The sequence below is a fragment of the Vicia villosa genome, linkage group LG5 (assembly GCF_029867415.1).
Source record: "Vicia villosa cultivar HV-30 ecotype Madison, WI linkage group LG5, Vvil1.0, whole genome shotgun sequence".
Taxonomy (NCBI): Eukaryota; Viridiplantae; Streptophyta; class Magnoliopsida; order Fabales; family Fabaceae; genus Vicia; species Vicia villosa.
Window position 1 is genome coordinate 129355851 of NC_081184.1, and position 22270 is coordinate 129378120.

Genomic DNA, 22270 nt, shown 5'->3' on the forward strand with positions numbered 1-22270 from the left:
CGTTGATGCATCTTTATATCCTTTCTATTTTTGTCATTATTTTCATTTTGGTATATTACCTGGACGGATCCTTCCACTATATTTTCTATTTATCATAATTTATTAAATTATTTATTTGATTCAAGAAAGTGTGGACACGCACATTTCAACACGCTATCAGAAGTTCAGAACACACTAATAATATTTGTGTTTGCTTAAATGATAAGTATGTTTAAATATGTGTCCACACACAAGTATTATCTTTCATTTGTGACTAATTACCAATTTATTTATTGAATTGACTTTTTTATTTTAAAATGTTATCTACTGGTTAAATATATTTTTAATTTCTAAAAAAAAGTTATTTTAAGTTTGACTAAAAAGTTTTTTAATTTCAGGAAAATTATCCTTAAAGTAATTTTAATCTCTAATATTAGTTTGCTTAATTTTAAAAAATATATGTGAAAATTTCTTTACCCACCTTCCTATGGGGGTCACCCCCAGCGAAAACCCAAAACTGCCCCTACTTCGGAGATGCATCTCCGAAGTTTTTTTTTTTTTTGAATTTTTTTTGACTTCGGAAATGTATCTCCGAAAACACCAAAAAAGTGGTGTTTTCGGAGATACATTTCCGAAGTCAAAAAAATTCAAAACCGTGAATATTTTCGGAAGTTCATTTCCGAAAATATTGCTGCATATACAAATTTCCCTCCTTCACTATTTCATCATTTTTCTCCAAAACTTCTCAAAACCCTCTCTAAAACCCAATCAATCTCCATCAATTTTTCGCCCTAAAATCAAGTTTCAAACCGTTGATCACGTTAAAGGGAGCATAGAAAGCTACAATTTCAGGTAAACATCTCTCATTTCATCCCCTATTTCACTACATTGATTCAACAAATTTATGCTGAAAACTGATATGGTTCGGAAGTTCATTTCCGAAATATATCACCTAATAAATTTCGGAAATGAACTTCCGAAATATGCCCTGGCAGTTAAAAAAAACAGTTTTGGCCAAATTTGCTAATTTTTGCATTTGTTAGGTATGGTGCATCCGGACAACATTGTGCAAGACGATGGAGTATTAAATCCGGAAATTGTCAACGTTAATAACGATCCGGTTATTGACGTTACTCCTATGATCAATGCGGTTGATGTTCGGCAAGAATTTACAAATGATCGGAGCTTCGGTAGTCGCGAACAATTGATTGAGTGGGTTCGGAACGAAGCTAGTAAACTTGGATTTGGAATTGTTATTTTAAGGTCGGACAACGGAAATAATAGGCGGAAAGCTTTCGTTGTTTTGAATTGCGAACGGGGTGGTAGCTATGGACAATCAAACCGTGTGCTAAAACACGAGGACACGGGATCGAGAAAGTGCGGTTGTCCGTTTAAGTTGCGTGCCACTCTGAGGGTTGATGATATGTGGCGGTTAACCGTAATTTGTGGAATTCATAATCATGCCTTGGATGTCAAGTTACACGGACATCCAATGGCGTGTCGTTTGTCCCGCGAAGAGAGGAAAGTGATATCGGACCTAACGATAGTCAAAGTGGCGCCTCGCAACATACTTGCCGATTTGAAGCGTAAGAAACCGGATAGCGTTTCAAATATCAAGCAAGTTTACAATGAACGGCACAATCTCAAGGTTTTAAATATGGGCCCTCGGTCGGAAATGCAACAACTTTTGAAACTTCTAGGCGATAACAATTATGTTTCAAGCTTCCGAACCTCCGAGGACAAAGTTACCGTGCGTGATATTTTTTGGACTCATCCCGAAAGTATCAAATTGTTCAACACATTTCCAACCGTTCTAGTCATGGATTCGACGTACAAGACAAACAAGTATAGGCTTCCTCTTCTAGAGATCGTCGGTGTGACCTCGACGGACAAGACTTATTCGATGGGGTTTGCTTTTTTGGAGTGTGAAAAAGAAGAAAACTTTACGTGGGCCTTGGGAATTTGCAAGTCTTTGTTAGTTGATCAAGAGGTTATGCCAAACGTCATAGTCACCGATCGAGACAATGCTTTGATGAATGCGGTCGATACCGTCTTCCCGACATCTACCACTTTACTTTGCCGGTATCACATAACTTGCAACGTGAGAAGCAAGTTGAAACCCGCGGTTGGGACAAAAGATAGGCCGGATGAAAATGGTAAAGTTGTCAAAGCCGGTGTTGTGGTTGAAAGGATAATGTCGGCATGGAAGGAAATTTTGGATGCACACTCCGAAGAGGTGTATACCGAGAAATTGGTACACTTTATGTCTTTGTGTGGTTCCATTAAGACTTTTTGTCATTACGTCGAATCCACCATTCTTGACAAAGTTAGAGAAAAAGTCGTGTGCGCTTGGACAAATCGGGTTAGACATCTTGGTTGCACCACGACTAACCGTGTTGAATCCGCACATGCGGTCTTCAAGAGGTGGTTGGGTGATAGCAAGGGAGATTTGTGTCGCGGATGGGACACCGTGAACCAAATGCTTGAAAATCAACACAATGAAATTCAAACATCGTTCGGTCGGAGCAAGACGGTTATGGAACACCGGTATAAGGGCCAAATTCTATTCTTCCAATTGATTTACAACATATCTCGAACGGGTTTGAATTTTTTGTTTCATGAAGCTAAGCGGTCGGAGACCACGGGGACGGATAGTTCATTATGTGGGTGCACCATTAGAACTACATATGGCCTTCCGTGTGCTTGTATACTTGCAAAAAAGAAAAATTTGAATTCACCCATACGCATGGATGAGGTAGCCGACCATTAGAAGAAACTTCGTTTTGATGATTTTGACCCGCCGAAAGAAAATGACTCCAAAATCACCATCTCCGACGAGTTGGAAGTGATAATGGAGAAGTTTGCTAAAACGGACGACACAACAAAAATGCACATAAAAGAACAATTGCGAAAGATCGCGTTTCCGGAGACCACCGATTTGAAACTGCCATCTCAACCGGTTAAAACGAAAGGTGCACCGAAAAAGTCCAAAATTACACAAGATGACACGTCAACAAAACGATCTCTTTCCTATTTTGAACATGTGGATGCATCGTTCCCGGAAATTCATGAGACACCGAAGTCTAAGTGTAGTGGTAACAAAGGAGCCCGTATTTCGAAGCCACCTCGCACACCGCCGATCAAAAAATCACCAATTGTCTACATTGATGAGATGCCACTTTTTATGCACAAATATATCGATAACATCGATGATGTATGAGGCGACGGCAATTGCGGATATCGGGCCGTTGCGGGTTTGCTCGGTAAAGGGGAAAATAATCACACTTTAGTCCGACGGGAACTCATTGCGGAGTTGACTTCGTATCGGGACATCTACGGCCGACTATATGAAAATCAATCAAAAGTTTGCAAAAATTCATGATGCACTTGTTCCATCACTTACCGGTATCGCTCCGGTTTCGAAGTGAATGTCATTCCCCGATATGGGTCATCTAATAGCAAGTGCGTATGATATGGTGTGTATCGATTTGACGAGGTTTGGACTAAGTGAGACTTTCTTTCCACTTCATAGTCGACCGCCGTTGGACGCGTCGGGCCGCATCATATGCATCGGGTATCTACGATCGCGGCACTTCGTTCAAGTGTTTTTGAAACCGGGTTGTCCTATACCGGCTACTTCTTGTCAATGGACGGCACATCGTTCAAATGAGGCGGAGACTTGGCCGGATCCGTTCGTTTCGAGGATGGCGGAGTTTGAAGAAATGATGAGCAAAGAGAGCGAGCAAAATAGAGAGCGGTCGAAGAACGTGCCTATTTTGGACTTAGGATCCACCGATTGGTTCGGTGAATTTTAGTTCGTTTCGGATCGTTTTTGTTTGTAACGATCATTTTTTGTATGTATTGTTGTTTATCATGTAAAATCGGACCGATTCAATACATATATAATATAATTATGTTTTATGTCATCTTTGTGTAATTTATGTCTATTTTGAATTCCATTTGTTCAATTTACACAACACACTAAGCAATCAACAAAAAGTAAAATTTAAGTCTGTTTCTGCATAATTCGGAAATGAACTTTCGAAATATACATGTCTGGAGCCTATTTTCGGAAGTTCATTTCCGAAATATCCTCTGAGGCAGGATAAGGTTTGTTGGGCCATCAATGCTCCAATAAGTCTATAAATACTACACACTCTTCTTCATCCTCTTCACACCACAAAACACAAATGACACAAACCTACCCCCACCTAGCATTCGTCTACTTTGAAACCGGCTACCCGATGCCGTTCCAATTTCGCTTCTCGCGCGACACGCCGTTTGCGGAATTGATACCGTCGCTCAACACGCTTTTGCGCTATCCCGAGAATCGAAATGTTGTCAAGCTCGAGTACCGCTCGCCGTCGCTTAACGACGAGGGAGGCATTAAGTTCACACATTTTGAGATCAAGAACGACGAAGATTTAGCGGTTACGTGGACAACGTTCGACCGATTTTCTTCGAAAGGCCCGATCGAGTTGGACGCCAAACTTCAAAGATCGGCGGACGACGTTATCAAAATGTTGACTCATCCCCACCTACCCGTGTTCAACAATATGTAACTTTAATTTTCAGTAATATTATCGTTGTAATCTTCACCCGATTAAATAAAGTGAATCGTTGTTGTTTTTCATTTTTCTTCTGTCCAGACATAAATTCGGAGGTTCATTTCCGAATTCCATCATGGGGAGTGAGTTCGGAGATGAACTTCCGAAACACCACATTTTCTGAAAATGTAACTTTATTTCGGAGATGCATCTCCGAAATCAATATTTTATATTAAAAAAAACACGTTTTCGGAAGTTCATTTTCGAAAACACATTTTTTCCAAAAAAAAGTACCTTTTCGGAAATGAACTTCCGAAACAAGGGGTAGTGTGGTAAATTCTCCAGAGGTGGGCAAAAAGGTTAGGAGGTGGGTGAAGAAATTCTCATATGTATATGTTTAAAATATCATAAATCTTTTTTTGCCTAAAAATAGGTTCAAAATTTATTTTTTTAATTTAAAGCTATGTAACTTTTATTTTGAGTTTTTTTTTTTTATATTTAAAGAATTCGTGTTTAATTTATTCCATGTTAAAAAAATTAAATTTTTAGAAGAACATTTTTATAATATTTTAAACATGATGACATAAATTCATTCAAAATTTTAAAAGCTAAAGCATCATTGACTAAGCCATTTCAAAATTTTGTGGAAGAACTTTTGGTCTTATATGAGGTTTTAATGAGCCATTTCTTTTTTTTTTTTAATACAATTTTTATCCATTACACCATATTTTTTCTTAATTTGAAGATTCACAACCATGATGACATTCAAGTCAAAAATTCATCAATAGAGATGTTAAGTTTGATGTCTTAGGTGAACACGCATACTCTATCAGAACACACAGAAGTAATAATTAAATACTGTAGAAGTTAAAAAAATATATTTGTGTCTAAAAAATATTTTAAGTTTGAGTAAAAAAAGTTATTTAAATTTTAATTCAAGTAAAATTATCCTAAAAGTAATTTCAGTCTCTAATATTAGTTGGCTTAACTTTTTTAATTTTTTTTTAAATATCATAAATCTTTTTTGCCAAAAAATATGTTCAAAATTTAATTTTAAAATTTAAAGCTATTTAACTTTTTCTATTGAGTTTTTGATATGAACAAAATTTAGATATAATTCTTTAGGTATGGTTCTTACTATTTTTCAATAAAAATACGATAAATATACTTAAATATAATTTAGTGAGTGAAAATAGGAAAAATTTACATACGTGTAAATGGAAATTATACACTTGTCATATTTTTATTGGAAAATAGTAGGAATCACGTCTAAAGAATTGTATCTAAGTTTTGTCCTTTTGATATTTAAAAAATTCATGTTTAATTTATTTCATGTTAAAAAAATTTAATTTTTTAGAAGAATATTTTTATAATATTTTAAACATGATAACATAAAATCATTCAAAATTTTAAAAGTTTTTATTTTATTTTTAATCTTAGTATCCGGCTTTAAAATTTTAAAAGTTAAAGTAACATTGACTAAGCCATTTCAAAGATGAGTTTTTAACTAAGTTGTTCAACAAAAGATTTTTAGAGTCACGAGAAATGTTTACCATAGAAAGAAGTGGTGGAGACATGATGAAATTGTTCAGAACAAAAAAATAAGATTAGGTGGTTTCGGAGGAATTGTGAAATTAGCATCATTGTGAAAATCTCCATCATTGAAATCAAACTCAACAATAGGAATTAGTACATATACATAATTTGTAATTTTTGCACAGAGTGAAAATGAAGAACGAACTTGAATCTGTTTCTGCTTCACAATGGATGAAAGATTTAAAGTTCTTTGGTCACCAACATTAAGGACAATATACATAACAGAATATTCGACAAGGAACACTTCTCGAGAGATTTCATGGAACAAGACTTCAAGTCCGAATCTAACTCCTCCGAAACGGTGGCAGTTAAGTTTCATACAAATTAGGTTGTTCCGACTGCATTTTACTCATATCTGAAGATTCTTCTATGTCTTCCTCAACACTTTCAGGGATTGTATCAACAACAGAGAATCTCCGTGGAAGGAATTTTCTTCACATGAGTTAGTCGATTCATAAGTTGAATATATTTTCTTGTCTATTTCCAAAAAAGAGTGTCTTTATTTGGGTTTAAAATACTAAAGAAATATTTCTGTGAAAGTATTCTAAGATAGGATGAAGTTGAATCCTCTATAGCCACCATTTAAGAGCATAATCTCTCATCGTCATTACAACTACCTTCATCTTCTCCTCATCCTCCACAATATTTTTGACTCAAAAATATTATTCAATTGAAATGATTCACCAATATGATTCTTCTACTCCATAAAAGTTCCACACAAATCTCATTTAATAAGAATGAGATTAAAATGAAAGCACCAATTAATAAGAAGGGTGCCCAAAATTTGGGTTTTGAGTTTTTTCTTTTGTACCTAAGTTCATTTATTCATTTGGGGTTTTATTTTTTTTGTACATGCTTAGGTTTCCTTCTAATTTGTAAATTTATAATAGTGATATAACTTTATTAAAAGTTTAATTGCTATGGATTGTTAAATGTTTTAGATTACAATATTTTATAATAGAAATGCTAAGGCTCTGTTTGGTAAGACATGTTTTCGAGTTTATAGTTTATGTTTTATGTTTTATAAGTCATCAGCCATCAATCATAAGTTATAAGCTATCTGCTAGTTTATTAGTCAACTGCTATTTTTATCAAACAGACCCTAAGTGTACACCATTGTTTACACTATCATCGTATTTCAATACATACTATGCATAAGTTTTATTTTTTAATAATTTATTTTTTCTTTGATTTTTGTGAAAAATATTTTTCATTTGATAAAGGTATACGGTGTAAAAATATAGTGTAAAAAACTCGGTATATAAATAGCACATCTCTTTTATAAATATTGTCAATACATAACAATTAATTATGGTCATGACTGATAAAATAATTAGATAAAAGTCAAATATCTTTTAACGATCATTGACTAATAGTAATATACAAATTATTTACTCTATCAATTAAATCCTTTTATTTATTTATTTATTTATTGAGATTTTGTTTACGCTATAATATGCAGTATAAAGTACCAAACTCGTATACACATTACAATATACGTAGTAAAAAATATTCAAAACGATTCCGTAGCAAATCTCACAACGTTGATTAACTCGGCAATATCATTAGCCACCAATTCGAAGCACATGAACCCTACGACGTGATGATAAGGCTTCATTCAGATGAGCAATATGAAGTAAGAGTTTGCTAATTTTCTGCACCAACAAAATGTGTTAAATAAAATAATGGTCCAAATTGATGATATTCAAGGAATAACAATACACACTTGATTATTGGAAAATAAAATGTGTTGAATTTATCTTCACATTTTTTAAATATTGGTTAAATTAATTCTTTTTAGTAATATAATATTAAGATATTTTAGCCGAAATGTAACATGTTACTACTTTTTTGCAATTTCTCATTGTTTAAGTATTCAATAGAGATATTTATGTTGATTAAAAATAAATATTATTGAATATTTTTAAGGGAGGAATATAGACCTTTGGCCGAACGCAATTTTTAGAAATGTTTAACCAAATTTCCAAAAAACTATCTTCCATAGAAATAAATTCGGGAGTTTAAGTAATGTTGTAAAACATATAAAATAATGACAAGTAAAAGAAATTGAAATGCACACTCCCAAGCAAGAACAATAAAGTTTAAAGATAATGATTACGTATCCGACTCGTCAATAATAGATATCAGTAAGTCGTTCACTATTTCATTGTCAGGGCGAACTAGCTCTTGCAAAACATAGGATAAAAATGTTTCATTTGCTGCAATGCATTCTCGAAAGACACATACCCACCAGAGTAATTGTCCTTCGTAGCCTTCACATACTCAGCTAAAGAATGATTCTCAAGATGCATCTCCCTAAGGTCCTCCTGAGTCTTCTTCCAACCTTCATGAGCCTCTCTCATAGATTCTTTCAGCACCTCGAACGTCTTCTGGGAAAAATCTTATGCCTTATTTTCCCCACCGAGAGCGGACTCGAACTGGTAAGTGTCTCTTGATTGAGAGCTAGAGCTTTGGTTTCCCCCATCAAAACATGTACAAGTGACAGTGGATTATTAGCCAGCATGCTAGGGTACTCAAAAGGTTTTGCAGCGGCCCCTATGCCTAAAAGCATACTAGACTCCTCTTGAAGCTCTTTCAAGTACCAACCTTGCTCAATTATAAAAGCATTTGCATGTTTTTTAAGAACTTCTTTTTCCCTTCAAAGAAGGCCGAGTGAGAAGACATATCCCCTCTCGACAATACTAAACTCCAAGATAACTGACATATAACAAGTGTAATAAGCCAGATCCACTAATTCCATCTGGCATACAACCTCATCTTTGCTTGAAAATTATGTGTAGTTGTCTTCAGGAATAAAGGCTCGGATCTCGTCAACTATGCTTGGACCAGTACAAACAAGGAATGAAGGGGGGAAGGGTTAGCGTAGTCCCTTCTATAGATCCAGATTCCCCCAAGTCTTGCTTAATTGTTTGTTGTCGGCAGATAAGCGATCGTTCCTCCTCAGACCCCTCAAAATCAAGACTCACAATCGGGGCTTCCCACTATAGAAGCGGCGACGAGCACAAAACATCTTCCACTATGATCCTCATATGAGAATCACAAACCTCTTATTGTGTCGGAGAAGGTGAGCAAAGGGTGACCAATCCAACAAGGCCCCCATGGTTTAGACCTCCCCAATAGTTGAAGTATTGGTTATACCACTCGAAAGAGGCACGACGTCCACCAACAAGCGCCTCTCTATGCACCAATTCTCTTGTTTCTTCACCCTCACATCATAAGGAACTACACTGTCAAAGTAGCCCATATCCTCTGAAGAATAAACCAATTTCCTTTTTAAGAAGACTTCCTCTTGAGACAAGTTGTCCATCTTGTAAATATATTAACCACAATCTGCCAAGAAATTAACCTAACACAAGAACCTAAAGAACTTATCCAAACATTGGTTCGGCGACTCAAGTTCTATGGTACACAGGTCGGCATGAACCGTCTCGTTAAAGGGAGTGGCCAAGAAGTAACAATCTTTGAAGTATTTCACATTCTTTGAGTAGAGTTAAAATAACTTGGTGCATAACCTGAGAGATATAAGACCTTGACCCCACGTCGAATCAGCAAAGTTGCGTTGGGCTTTAAAGATATGAAAGAAGAGTGGAATGGTCGGCACATCCTTCTTATATTCACAAAAATGTTAGAAGACCTTGATGTAGGTTTATCTCACTCGATGTAGTTTTGATGGGGGGATTATTAAATGATTAAACATGTCAACCTCAAAATCATTTAAGGGAAGCCAAAATCCTATCAAAGAGAACAAGCACTCACGAATCGGAACGACGCACATGTCACATTTGCTGCAAATCTTCTTATCTTCTTCAGGGAGAATCACCCCCCTTTCAAAAGGTCCCTAGGCCACCCTTGTATTCAAAAGCAAAGGCAGCATCCAGTGTCTCATTGTCCACCCATACTGATGAGTTATCCCCCACGGTCTTTCGAACTTTAGGTTTAATGTCTTCCATGATAATGGATCCTATTAGCATATGAAAGAAGTAAATACAACTAGCAAGTTCAAAGCCAAGTATATTGTTCATGCTAAAATGAATGCGAAATAAGCCATTAAATCAGCAACAATCTCCTCTATCAAACTATGTGATTTACCCCCCAAAAATCTCAATAAAGAAAGCAAGATTGAAAAAATGGGAGATTTGGGCGTTACCTTACAAGAAGCAAATTTGAGAAGCCCGCACATTGAATAAGATAAGACACAAATTGGTCAAGGATGAATACCTATGCAAGAAAGATGAAAGTAACAAATGAAGAAGAAGAGTTACTCAAGCCCACAAGCGGCAAAAAAGGGAAGATTGGTAGTCTAGGAACCTCTTATATGTGTTTCACTAAAATTGAATTGTATGCCTACCACATTGGGAGGTGTGAATCACACCATCAATGGTCAAGATCACATCAAGAATTGTCTGTAGTACTCGAGTATCCTAAGACAGAAAGTACATCATTACTGTCAGACATTAGGACATGCGTCACGACCTTCCAACAAAATGTCGTTGATCAAGATAAATACTTTTAATGTGTTTGTTCCCAAGGCTAGTCAATGTCACATCGAGACCCTTCAAACACTTACATCAACAACCGACTTAATGTTATACAAGACAAAGCCCCCACTCTACGGAATATGAATAAGGGTTTGGAGGACATCTGTTTTGGGCCATTTACAAGGCCCATAACAAAAGGCCCAAGAGCGGACCTATACTGGAATAATGACAGAACATTGAGCTTTTGCTAGGCCAAAAATAGATGATATCACTCTCCAGCGCATCAATCATCGCCCAATTTGATCATATGACTATTTGTACAATGTGTTGCATCACATGTGAATGTTCTCAACCGCTCTTAATATACAAGGGTGAAGTATGTCATTTCAAGTATTCAAATTTATTGTTACTCTCACGTTATTTCTTATTCTCTCACTGACATAAACATTAGAATGATAACTTTATAGGTCAACTCCTCCCTAACAGTGAAAAATTCTCCTCCAATTCAAGATTTCATCTCATTGTTACCCCAACATTTGAATTCTCCAACGGAACAAAATACTTGTCCAAAATTTGTGTCTAAATAACGACTTTTATACAAATAATAATGTCCTAAATTTTTTGTCTAAATAACAACTTTTATAGAAATAATAATATCCTTGCAAATTTTAATTTTTAAGAAAAATATGTTATTTTCATGTTAACGAAAGATGTTTAGGCATATACTCACCTCATCTTTCTGTCTAAGAAGATCATTCAAACCATCCACCTTCCGGCGACGCCTTTGAATCCCGAAATAAATCCACCACACCAACACCACCGTCGCTGCTATACCTCCGGCCACACACGTAATTGACCAAAACGCCCCAGCACACATTGCACAACTACGAACCTTGGAAGCTACTCTCACAATCTTCACTCTCATAGCCTCGAGCCGCAGCTTCAGCAGCTTCTTCCCTTCATTGGCCCAATCTAACGGCGTAGCAGCCTCCCTATCACTAACGGAACTTCCATCCTCTTCGTGATGGGTGGGAGTGGAAGAAGAAGATGATGATCGGTCACCACCATCGTCAACTCCAGAGGATTCGAGAACTGTGTGTTGTTCGATTTGTTGCCACTCGTTAATTTCTTCCATGTTACAACTTTTTTCTACACTAAAAAACGGTATTAAGCATGTCTAAAATATGTTACTTATAAAAGTTTTATAATGTGTTTCATTTTTCCTTTATTGGATGGATGGCTTCAATTATAGTAGAAGAGTCTAATGATATTTAGAGGATATGGTGGGCCAAGAATTATCACCTATTTTTAAAAATAAAGTTTTGTAAGTATATATTAAAATATGATTTCATTTAAGTTTTATTTATATATGATCACATTAAATAAAAAAGATACACTTTTTTTATCATTTATACTAAGTTTTATCACTATTAAGGTTGGCATTGTTTGATTTATGGGAGATAGATAAGGGGAAAGAATTAAAGGAAAGAAAGTAGAAAGAAAAAAATATAATAAAAATAAAATACAATAAATATGGAATTTACATCTAACATACCAATATTTACGGTTAAACATAGTAGATATGTGTCTATCTAGATATATTGTATTTTTAAACTTTTATCTTTGGAATTGCACCATAATAATACTAATTTAATTTTAAATTTATATTTAAAACTGAGTTGCTTAAATTTTTTAAAAGTTTCATGTAGGTTAGATCATCATTTAACCCTGACATATAATTAAGAATTCTATTTAGTTATAGTTTAATTGTGAAAAATTTATTATAAAGTCATATTTTATCAATTTAACCATAAATTTTTTGAGATTAGGCTGTTTTTGTTGGGCCTTTAGCTAGTTGAGAAATTCGTTGAGAAGATGTCATTGGAAAGATGAAGAGATTTGTTGTGACGTTGAGTAAGAGTGAATGGCATTGGAAATATGTGCATTTAATTCTCATCATTTCACCAAAATGTCGACTAAAGGGACTTTCCAACTTCCCACACATCTAGAGTAAGATGATGGTGTACATATCATAGCCCTGTCCCTAACCGATTCAGCCAAACCCAGCATGCTACGCAGATTCAGCACTTCGGTTGTAGCATCAAAGCTCAAACCAGATCCCAACCCAAAATCTCCCCACGACCAAACATCTCCCTCCCAGCAACCCATCCTTGCCACTTCAAACCCATTCGACGAGCACTGTAGATGAAGGGACGGAAAAAACTCTTTCAAGCAAAACAACATGTTCCAACAATCTTCCCAAAATAAAATAGAACTGCCAGTTCCCATGTCGAACGTCAAATTGTCAGCAAAAACCAAACCAGAATTATGAGTCTCAAGCTTCACTAAATCGTTCCACCACGCCGAACTAGAAGTTCTCGATCTAACAAATAATTTAAAAGTCATTTGATTCCTAACTTTACCTTACCTGGACTTCAAAATTTCCAGCCATAGAAAACTATCCCCTTGAACAATTCTCCATTTCCATTTAAGAAGTAACGCGACATTAAACTCAATCTTTTTCCAAAGGAGTACAAATATTTTTCCACCCCACTCAATGAATTTTCTTCTTATGATCCTTATCTCCCCAAAGAAAATTGGATTGAATCCTCCTAATATTTGCAAACCGACACCGGGGCTTTGTGAAACGACAACAGAAAACTAGATAAGCTAGAAAGGGCAGATCTTAACAATGTCATTCTCCCTCCAAAACTTAAAAACTCCCTTTCCAATTTTGCCCAAACGAGCCTTCAGCTTCCCAATCAACGACTTCTACGTAGCTATCCTCTTTGGGTTGCAGCCTATAGGCAAACCGAGAAAATTGAAGGAACTCTTCTCAATTTTGCAAGCCATAAAGTTTGTTGTTGCCCCCAATGAAATGGTCACTCATGTTAATACCAATCAATCTGCTTTTGTGAAAATTCACCCCTAAACCTGATGCAACTTCAAACCTCCTAAGCACCGCTTTAATCGCCCACACCTACCTCCAATTACCCTGTCCCATAAGCAAAGTATCAGTCGCAAATTGCAAGATATCCACAAGAAACTCTTTCCCCACCAAAAAACCCAAAAACTCTCTGATTGCCGTAGCTTTCCTCACCAGACACGATATCCCTTCAGCAGTTAGCACAGACAGAAAAGGTGACAGAGGATTCCCCTATTGAAGCCCTTTTCCCACTTCAAACTCATTGGTTGCACTACCGTTAACCAAAATCGACATCCAACTACTAAAAACTGTTGCTTCCATCTAGTTCAACCAACGATCACCGAACCCCATCTCCCTCGTCACATACCTTAGATAGTCCTAACTGACATTGTCGCACGCTTTATCGAAGTCCACTTTGAACAACAAACAACTCTTCTTCGCCTTCTTTGCATAATCCACCACTTCATTTGCAACAAGCACCACATCGAGTAAATTTCTATCGGAAATGAAAGGACTTTGGCAACTAGAAACGATAGAGCCCAAAACCCTCTTCAATCTATCAACAAGAAGTTTCGCTAAACGCTTTATATAAGCAACCACAAACCACAAGACAAATAAGTTTAATTTTGATTGAGCATATAATCATTAATTGTCATATCATTTTCTTATATAATAAGAAATAAGTTTCAATTTCAATTTTTTTTTTTACTAATGGATTTCAATACCAAACCAAATTCAATGTACTAAAAAGTTTAGTAATAATTTTTATAAAAAGAAGCAAGGTAGAAGATAAGTACAAAAATAAAAGATAACAAAAATTAAAGTGTAAGAAAAACAAAAAAAGAAAGAAAAAATATAATTAAATTAACTTACCTTTAAAAAAAATTGATTTAATTATTTTAATAAATGATATAAATATGAATATTAATTTCAAAAATAAAAATTAATTGGCTATCACAAATTGAACTCCGAACAACAGCTTGCACACATTTAATCTAACTAGCAAAATATCTGCTACACTCCATGCAACTGAAATACAATTATTAATTAATAAAAATCTGAACACGATTAATTTTTTTTTTAAATGTTTCTCTTCTCCAGTAGACTTTCCTACCACGTGGAACCCGCGTCGGCACGCTTCCGATCAATTCAAGTTTAAACAATGTTTCCATTCTTTCAAATCCAACCAACTACTAAACGACACGAGTCACAATCTGCGAACATGTCAATGTTGTTTACGTCGGCACAAAACTTGTAAACAATCTATCGATCATTTCAAACCATTTCAACAAACAATCTCAATTTTTTCCTTCATGTTTTTTTTTCTTGATTCGAAAACATGATTGTTTCTGCTCTTTTAACTTCTGTCGGAATAAACACTGCTCTGTGTGTTTTGTTCTTCACACTTTACTCTATATTGAGAAAACAACCTAGTAATTATAAAGTTTATATACCAAGATTGTTAGCTGAAGGAGCTTCACGAACAAGGCGTTTCAATTTGAAACTGCTTATTCCTTCCCCTGATTGGGTTGCAAAAGCTTGGTCCATTTCTGAACAGGAATTGTTTTCGTCGTCAGGTTTAGATGCTCTCGTTTTCATGCGTCTCATAACGTTTAGGTACTTTTTGTTTTCACTCTAACAAACTATAAGCACTTATTAGGTATGATCAGAAGCACTTATTTTGACTGAGTTGTGTATACAGTTTGAAAATATTTGCTTTTGCGGGGGTTATTGGGATCTTTGTGCTTCTTCCTGTCAACTGTTGGGGGAATCAGCTACAAGATATTGATATTCTTGATTTTGCTGGAAATTCTTTGGATGTGTTTACTATATCAAATGTAAACAGTGGCTCTAACTGGTGAATAATTTTTCACTTTTTCTTAAGTTTTTTTTTTGGTTTTGTTTTGATTCTGCTGTTCTCAGAATAGGAATGTTGTTATTCTTTATGAATTATGGTTTTTTGTTTCAGGTTGTGGGTTCATTTTTTTGCTGTATATGCTGTTTCTGTATTCACATGCTTTCAACTTCATCATGTAAGTAATCACACACTATCAAGCACGTGGACACGGACACGACACTGACACTAGTAATAATTAGAAAAAAGAAAAGAATAATTTTGGTGTTTGACACGGATCCGGATACTGACACGCCTTTTTGTAGATGTGTCGATGCTCCGCAGATCACGCATCAAACTTTTATGATACTGATATTAATTTCGTAAAGGATTTCCTCTTTGTTTTTTTCTTAATTTGGTTTATTTACCATACAATTGTTGATTAGATGCATACTTATGATTCAAAATTATTTGGACTCTCAGGAATATAAATACATTGCTTCCAAAAGAATTTCATATTTTTATTCATCCAAACCTCAGCCGCATCAGTTCACCGTTTTAGTTCACAGTATTCCTACTTCTGTAAGTTGCAGTATCAGTGACAGTGTTGAGAGGTTTTTTAAAGAGTTATATCCGTCTACGTATCTCTCGCACGTCGTTATTCGCCGTACAAACAAAATCCAAACTCTCATGGTAAGCATTCTCCTTAACATTAATGTTGATTACATTTAAATACTTTGGTATGATACATTTCTATTTTCTTTTGATAGTTATGAAATTCATAGGCACGTCTTTCTTTTAAATCTAGAATAAGTCGAAGAATTTGTATAAAAGGGTTGCTCAATTACGTGCAAATCGTGCTCAGCAAAAGTATAAGCATGGTGGTGGTGTCCTTGGACTGTTTGAATCTAAAGATAGTCTTATCGATCATTATGGAAAGAAGTTGGAGGACATTGAGGAGGATGTAAGATTGAAGCAAGCAGAGGCATCATTGATAGCAGAAGTATGTTTTCATTTCTCCAACTTTTTTTCCCAAAAAGAAGAGATTTTGTAACTATATCAGTCTTTCTTTATATTAATTTCTATAAAATGCGTCGTATTTTATTAATGTAAACTGTTGTTCAATGTTGAAGGAGGCTCGAGCTGCGTTTGTGTTCTTCAAGACGCGTTACGCTGCTGCATCTGCTTTCCATTTGCAACCATCAATCAATCCAACTCAGTGGATTACTGAGCCAGCTCCGCAACCTCATGATGTTTATTGGCCTTTCTTTTCTGAATCTTTCATGAAACAATGGATTTCTAAGTTGGTGGTTATAGTTGTGTGTATTCTTTTCACAATCTTGTTCCTTATACCAGTCGTAATCGTACAAGGGCTTACCAATCTGAAACAACTCGAAGTTTTGTTTCCTTTCTTAAAAAATCTTTTAGCCGTGTAAGTAAAAGTCGCTTTCCGTAGAATCAATTAATCCGCTTATGTGATTTTCTCTTTCTAGTCAAACTCATATTATGTTCCTAACTATCTTTCTGCAGAAAATTTGTTACTCAATTGATTACAGGATACCTTCCGAGTCTTATTCTTCAGATGTCTTTGAAGTTGGTGCCTCCTGTTATGGGGTTTCTTTCCTCCATTCAAGGATACATTTCAAACAGTGATATAGAAATGAGCGCATCTAAAAAAGTACAATGGTTCACAGTATGGAATGTTTTTTTCGCAACTGTATTTTCTGGCTCGGTTTTCCATCAGCTTTATATCATCCTTGATCTGAGGGAAATTACTGGACAACTAGCCGTTGCAGTCCCAGCGCAGGTATACATGATATTCAAGTCTAAGATGGAATACTTAATGACCAATAATCATGATACAATCTTCTATTTCAATGTCTTTTTAATGCAATTTATTTTGATTTTACTGTAGGCATCGTTTTTCATAACTTACGTTGCCACTACGGGATGGACAAGCGTTTCATCGGAACTATTTCAGATAATTCCTCTCATTGTCAGTTTGATAAAAAGGCCCTTCACAAAACAAGAAAGTGAATTCGAAGCTCCGTCTATGGTTTACCACAGAGATCTTCCAAGGATCCTTTTCTTTGGACTTCTTGGTATTTCATATTTCTTCTTAGCTCCGCTAATCTTACCGTTCCTCTTGGTCTATCTCTGTCTTGCATACATCATTTACCGAAACCAGGTCAGATATCTTTGTATGCTTATCTTGCAGAGTCATTTTATCGATGTGAGTGTGTTTGACTCGAAGAAATTGGTTATTACACGGCTTGCACTGATGCGATGATTTTTATTACGCAGTTCATAAATGTATATACGGCAAAGTATGAAACTGCGGGGAGATTCTGGCCTATCGTACACGATTCAATGATATTTTCTCTAATTCTTATGCAACTCATTGCAGTGGGAAGTTTTGCTTTGAAAAAACTTTCTCCAGCTTCGACTTGGACGCTTCCTCTACCAGTACTCACTCTAATCTTTAATTATTACTGTCGAAGACGATTCTTGCCTATATTTACTGCATACTCCGCAGAGGTAAAGTCTCTAGTAACTATGATTGTCTTTAAGTTACTGAATATCTGCTTCTGCTATTGAGCACCTCAGCACTGATTTAACTTGTTTGTGTTTGTAGTGTTTAATAAAAAAGGATAGGGAAGACGAAAGCGATACCGCAATGACTGAATTTTACAACGAATTGTTATCTGTATATAAAGATCCTGCTTTGTTTCCAATTCAACACTCATCAAGTACTGATAGTCTTGTTAGTCCACTTCTATCTTAAGCTCAATACCCAGTGATCACAATATTCTACAATATGTAATGTAAGATTGCTATTTCTGTATATTTTGAGTGCGATAAGTGAGAGTATAGTGGCCATAGAGATTAGAGTGCTTAATTATTGTCATGTTTAGTTAGAATATGCAGCAATTAAGTCATTAGGATTTATTATAGTGGAGAGGGATTTGGAATTGTTTGTAAATTATAATGGTAGAAACTACAAGTAGCAAACAATTTTGGTATAGAAAGCAAACATCACAAAGATTTTATTCATTATGAGATGTTGTAATTAGAATTCACTTCATTAGTTCTTCAATTGCTTTAAAAGTAGAAGAAATAATGATAGTACAAAGGCAAGATTGATTGTTTGGTTTTGGTTTGAGATGATGTTTTTTTATTGAGTTTTATGATTTCATTATTAATTTTAAAACTATCATGTAATTTTATCATGTTTTAATTTTTATGAATTTATATAAGAAATGGAAGATCAAGGATTGAAATATTTAATAAATTTCTGTTAAGTTAAATCAATCATTGAATTCTAACTTTTGACTAGAATAAATTAAATTGGGTTAATTTATGGCTTGAAACTGATTCAAAGCTTGTGGTTCTCGCTTTCTCCAAACTCCATATTGTCCCTTGGGCTCTCCGGAACAGATGGGAGAATGTTCTTCATCATATAGATCCATTAATTTTTTGGTCACTCATATTTATAGGGAAGTAAATCATTGTGCGGATAGGCTTGCTAACATAGGATTATATGTACAAGATTTTGGGATGGCGTTCATAGGGAGATTCTAATGGAGTTTGCTAAAAACTCTATTGGTCTTCCTAATTATAGAGTTACTCATTAAAGGGTTTTGGTTTGGTCCCCACTTCTTTATTTCTTGCTCTCAAACACCACTCTCTTCTTTTTTTAATATATTTTGTGGTGGACTTTGTCCCTTAGATTAAAAAAAAAAGTTAGTGATTTTATTTATTTTTCAATTGAACTTCAAATTACTACTATAATATAAAACAATACTCAAATTAATTTTTTTTATACAAAATCTTGAAAAAAAAAAACAGAATGAAAATAGAACATTTGATTCTGAACAAACAAATTCAGTCCTACAGCTGAATGCAATTGAAAAACATAATTAAAATTAAAGAAAGTGAATCGATTAACTATTCAGCTACCAATAAAATTCACTTACAATTTTTTTCATCTCATAAAATCTTTGCAATGTGGCAGTACTTTTAGCAATATTTTCTTTTTTTTAGATTAAGAAGGCGCTTTTTAATATGAACTTGTACAAGATTTCCGGTGAAGATTTTTTTTTTCTTACCTCATTCATTGCGTTTTTACGTGCGCTTCCAAAAATACCTCTTTATTTTCGGAGATGTATTTTTGGACGCATTTTTTTATTCAACATTAAAATATTTTGGAGTTACATTTACGGAGTATGTGTGTATGCATTTTTACGGAAGAAAACTAAAAACAGAATAACATAAAATTAACATTGCAACGATAAAGTCAACATTCATAAAATAAAATCGACATTACATTAATGATTTCAACAAAAAATTAAATATTACATTTCAATAGTCTGGTGGACGCTTGCACATCTCCAATTTATTCGACCGTTCTTCGTACCGTTGCTACCAACTCGAGCGAGATTTTCTCTTCGAAACTGAAATACATTCGCCACATCACCAAAACATCCTCTCGGTTCTTGAGCTCAAAGTTGCTATAAACGACGTTTCCTTCGTTGTCAACTGAATGTGAACAATACTCGAGCTTTACAACCATTTGTTTGTCTCCGTAAGGTAGGCGATAGTGGATTTCGTCTATGATATCGTTGAGCAAGGTGTAATCGTTGAGTTTGAATGTTCGCCAAGGTGTTTTTCCATCGGAGTAGGAAATACTTGCGACATACCAACGGATATTTATATCATACAATGAGACATTTTTGTGTTTGTGTGAAACACAACATAAGAAACCCCAAATTTATAGAAATGCTATGTGAATATGGGCCAACCATTTTCTGTCACACTTCTTTCCATAAGGTATCTCTCAGGAACATTTCCTGGAACTGCAAACTTAAGAACCTTCCGTAAATACATCCACGGAAAGACCCCATATTTATTGGTTTCGAAAGTATCTCTCCGGAACATTCCTTGGAACTCCAAACTTAAAAACCTTCGGTAGATACATATTTTGAATTTTTTTCTCAATGTTTACCAATTTAAAATACTTTCGTATATGTAGCTCCGAAAAAAATCAAAATTTGGCCAAAAAGGTGCGTCTGGATAAGCATCTTCGGAAACAGAGGATATAAATAGAATTGTGCTATGTGTCTAAGATTATTAAGGGGTGGATTAAGAAATTGTCTTTTTTTACCAATATCTTATTAGTATACTTGAGATACTGTGGCGCCGACCTTAATCATTATTCCCTCTTTATAAGCAAAAGAACACTCATTTTTCTTATAATAAATTATAAGAAAAAAAATATCACTTTTATTTCATTTAAGCATTTTATTTTACAAAAAATATTTTTTAAGATAAAATAAATCGTATTAAATTTGGTTTATCTCTTATTTTTTTTTATAAACATCAATCAATCAAAATTGTTTTGACACCTTTCTCATAAAACATACTTTAAAATAGACACAAAATTTAAAATTTCTTAATAAGTGTGAAATATTATTTTTTCTTATAAATTGTTACGGAGTAGTATGTTACTAAGATTTAGGGTGACCTTTTCATGGTTCGGCAAAGAATACTCTTCTTATTCAAATTCTTAAAAGGAATTTCTTTGCATACCTCTAAGGGGTTTAATTTCACATCTGAAAATTTTAAAATGTCATTTGAAGATGCATCTCGGAAAGAACTATTTTTTGAGATTCTTTTGGGTGAGTTCGGAGATGTTTCTCCAAAGATATCATTTTTAAGATTTTTTTTGGCTGAATTCGGAGATGTATCTTCAAAAATACCATTTGTTCCCGCTGTCATCAATTTCTCAACAAAATTAAATAAATTGAAATAAAAATTTCTTAAAATAGAATTTTGTTTTATTAATCTTATAAATATTAATATTATTATTTTCTATAATAATAATTATTACTATAATAATAATAATAATTTTTTAAAATGATTATTATTACTATAATTATTCTTATTTTCTATAATAATTATTTTAATATTATTCCTAACTAAGATATTATTGTAGTTAATATTGTTCCCACTTTATTTTATTATTATTATTTACTTTAATTATTATTTTCTATAATAATTATTTTCTTGACAAATATATATTTTATTATTATTTTTTATAATAATTATTTTCTTAATTAAAATTATATATGATTATTTTAATATTATTAATGATTTTTATTAATATAAGATTTTTAATATTATATAAGATTTTATTAATATTTTCTTGACTAAAATTATATATTTTTTCTTAAAAATAAATAATAAATGAGTTTTATTGATTATATGAGTTACAAACTTTTGAAAATAATTTCAATCTAATATATTAATTTTCATAAATGTAAAATTAATGATTATATTAATCCGTATGTCCCAAAATAAATATCAGACTATAACAATATATTTGTCTTAAAATAAGTGTCACTTTTGGTTTCCAATGCAATTTTCTTTTTTTTCCTTTCAATTATATCCTTCAATTAATACTCCTTTCATCACTATTCTCTCACTTAGCATTTATGATCATTAGAATACACCTATAGATAACAAGGATAACATGGTAAAATTGATATTTTCTCTCTTTCATTTATCACACTTTCGTAATCTGTGTGAAATACTCAAATGCGACACTTATTTTGAGACGGAGGGAGTAATAACTTATTAATTGTATGGAATGAAAATAATTAAGATTCATATTTTTAACGATTCAGATATGCAACTTTGAAAACCCCCTAAACGTAAATTATGGAATTTATTCGAAGATGCACATCCGAATACTCCTGATCTTTAAAAAAATTGTTTCAAAGTGCATCTTCGAAAACACTTAAAAGTATTTGTGATGTGGTTCGTTCGGATATGTATCTCCGAATTCTGGCGGTATTTTAGGATTTTCGCGAGAGGTATTTAAAAAGAC

General features: G+C 34.0%; 2 protein-coding genes across 4 annotated transcripts; one reads left to right on the forward strand and one right to left on the reverse strand.

The window, feature by feature from the left end:
* Positions 1-7492: 7492 nt before the first annotated feature.
* On the reverse strand, positions 7493-11847 carry LOC131602461 (uncharacterized). 3 transcript variants are annotated; one of them, XM_058874582.1, is made up of 3 exons: positions 11352-11847; positions 10291-10361; positions 7784-10104 (listed from the first exon to the last, which is right to left on the reverse strand). In XM_058874582.1, exons 1-3 carry the CDS (start codon positions 11754-11756, stop codon positions 10080-10082), a joined length of 501 nt encoding a protein of 166 aa, XP_058730565.1. In that variant the 5' UTR covers positions 11757-11847; the 3' UTR covers positions 7784-10079. The 3 variants fall into 3 exon arrangements, with proteins under 3 accessions (XP_058730566.1, XP_058730565.1, XP_058730564.1); XM_058874583.1 differs by lacking the exons at positions 7784-10104; positions 10291-10361 and adding an exon at positions 7493-7777 and having other exon boundaries at positions 11352-11840; XM_058874581.1 differs by lacking the exon at positions 10291-10361.
* A 2819-nt stretch (positions 11848-14666) lies between these two features.
* LOC131602462 (CSC1-like protein At1g69450) lies at positions 14667-18544 on the forward strand. Its single transcript, XM_058874584.1, has 10 exons — positions 14667-15164; positions 15250-15405; positions 15517-15580; positions 15865-16074; positions 16190-16384; positions 16515-16813; positions 16912-17188; positions 17297-17569; positions 17686-17919; positions 18017-18544. Exons 1-10 carry the CDS (start codon positions 14887-14889, stop codon positions 18164-18166), a joined length of 2136 nt encoding a protein of 711 aa, XP_058730567.1. The 5' UTR covers positions 14667-14886; the 3' UTR covers positions 18167-18544.
* Positions 18545-22270: the final 3726 nt, after the last annotated feature.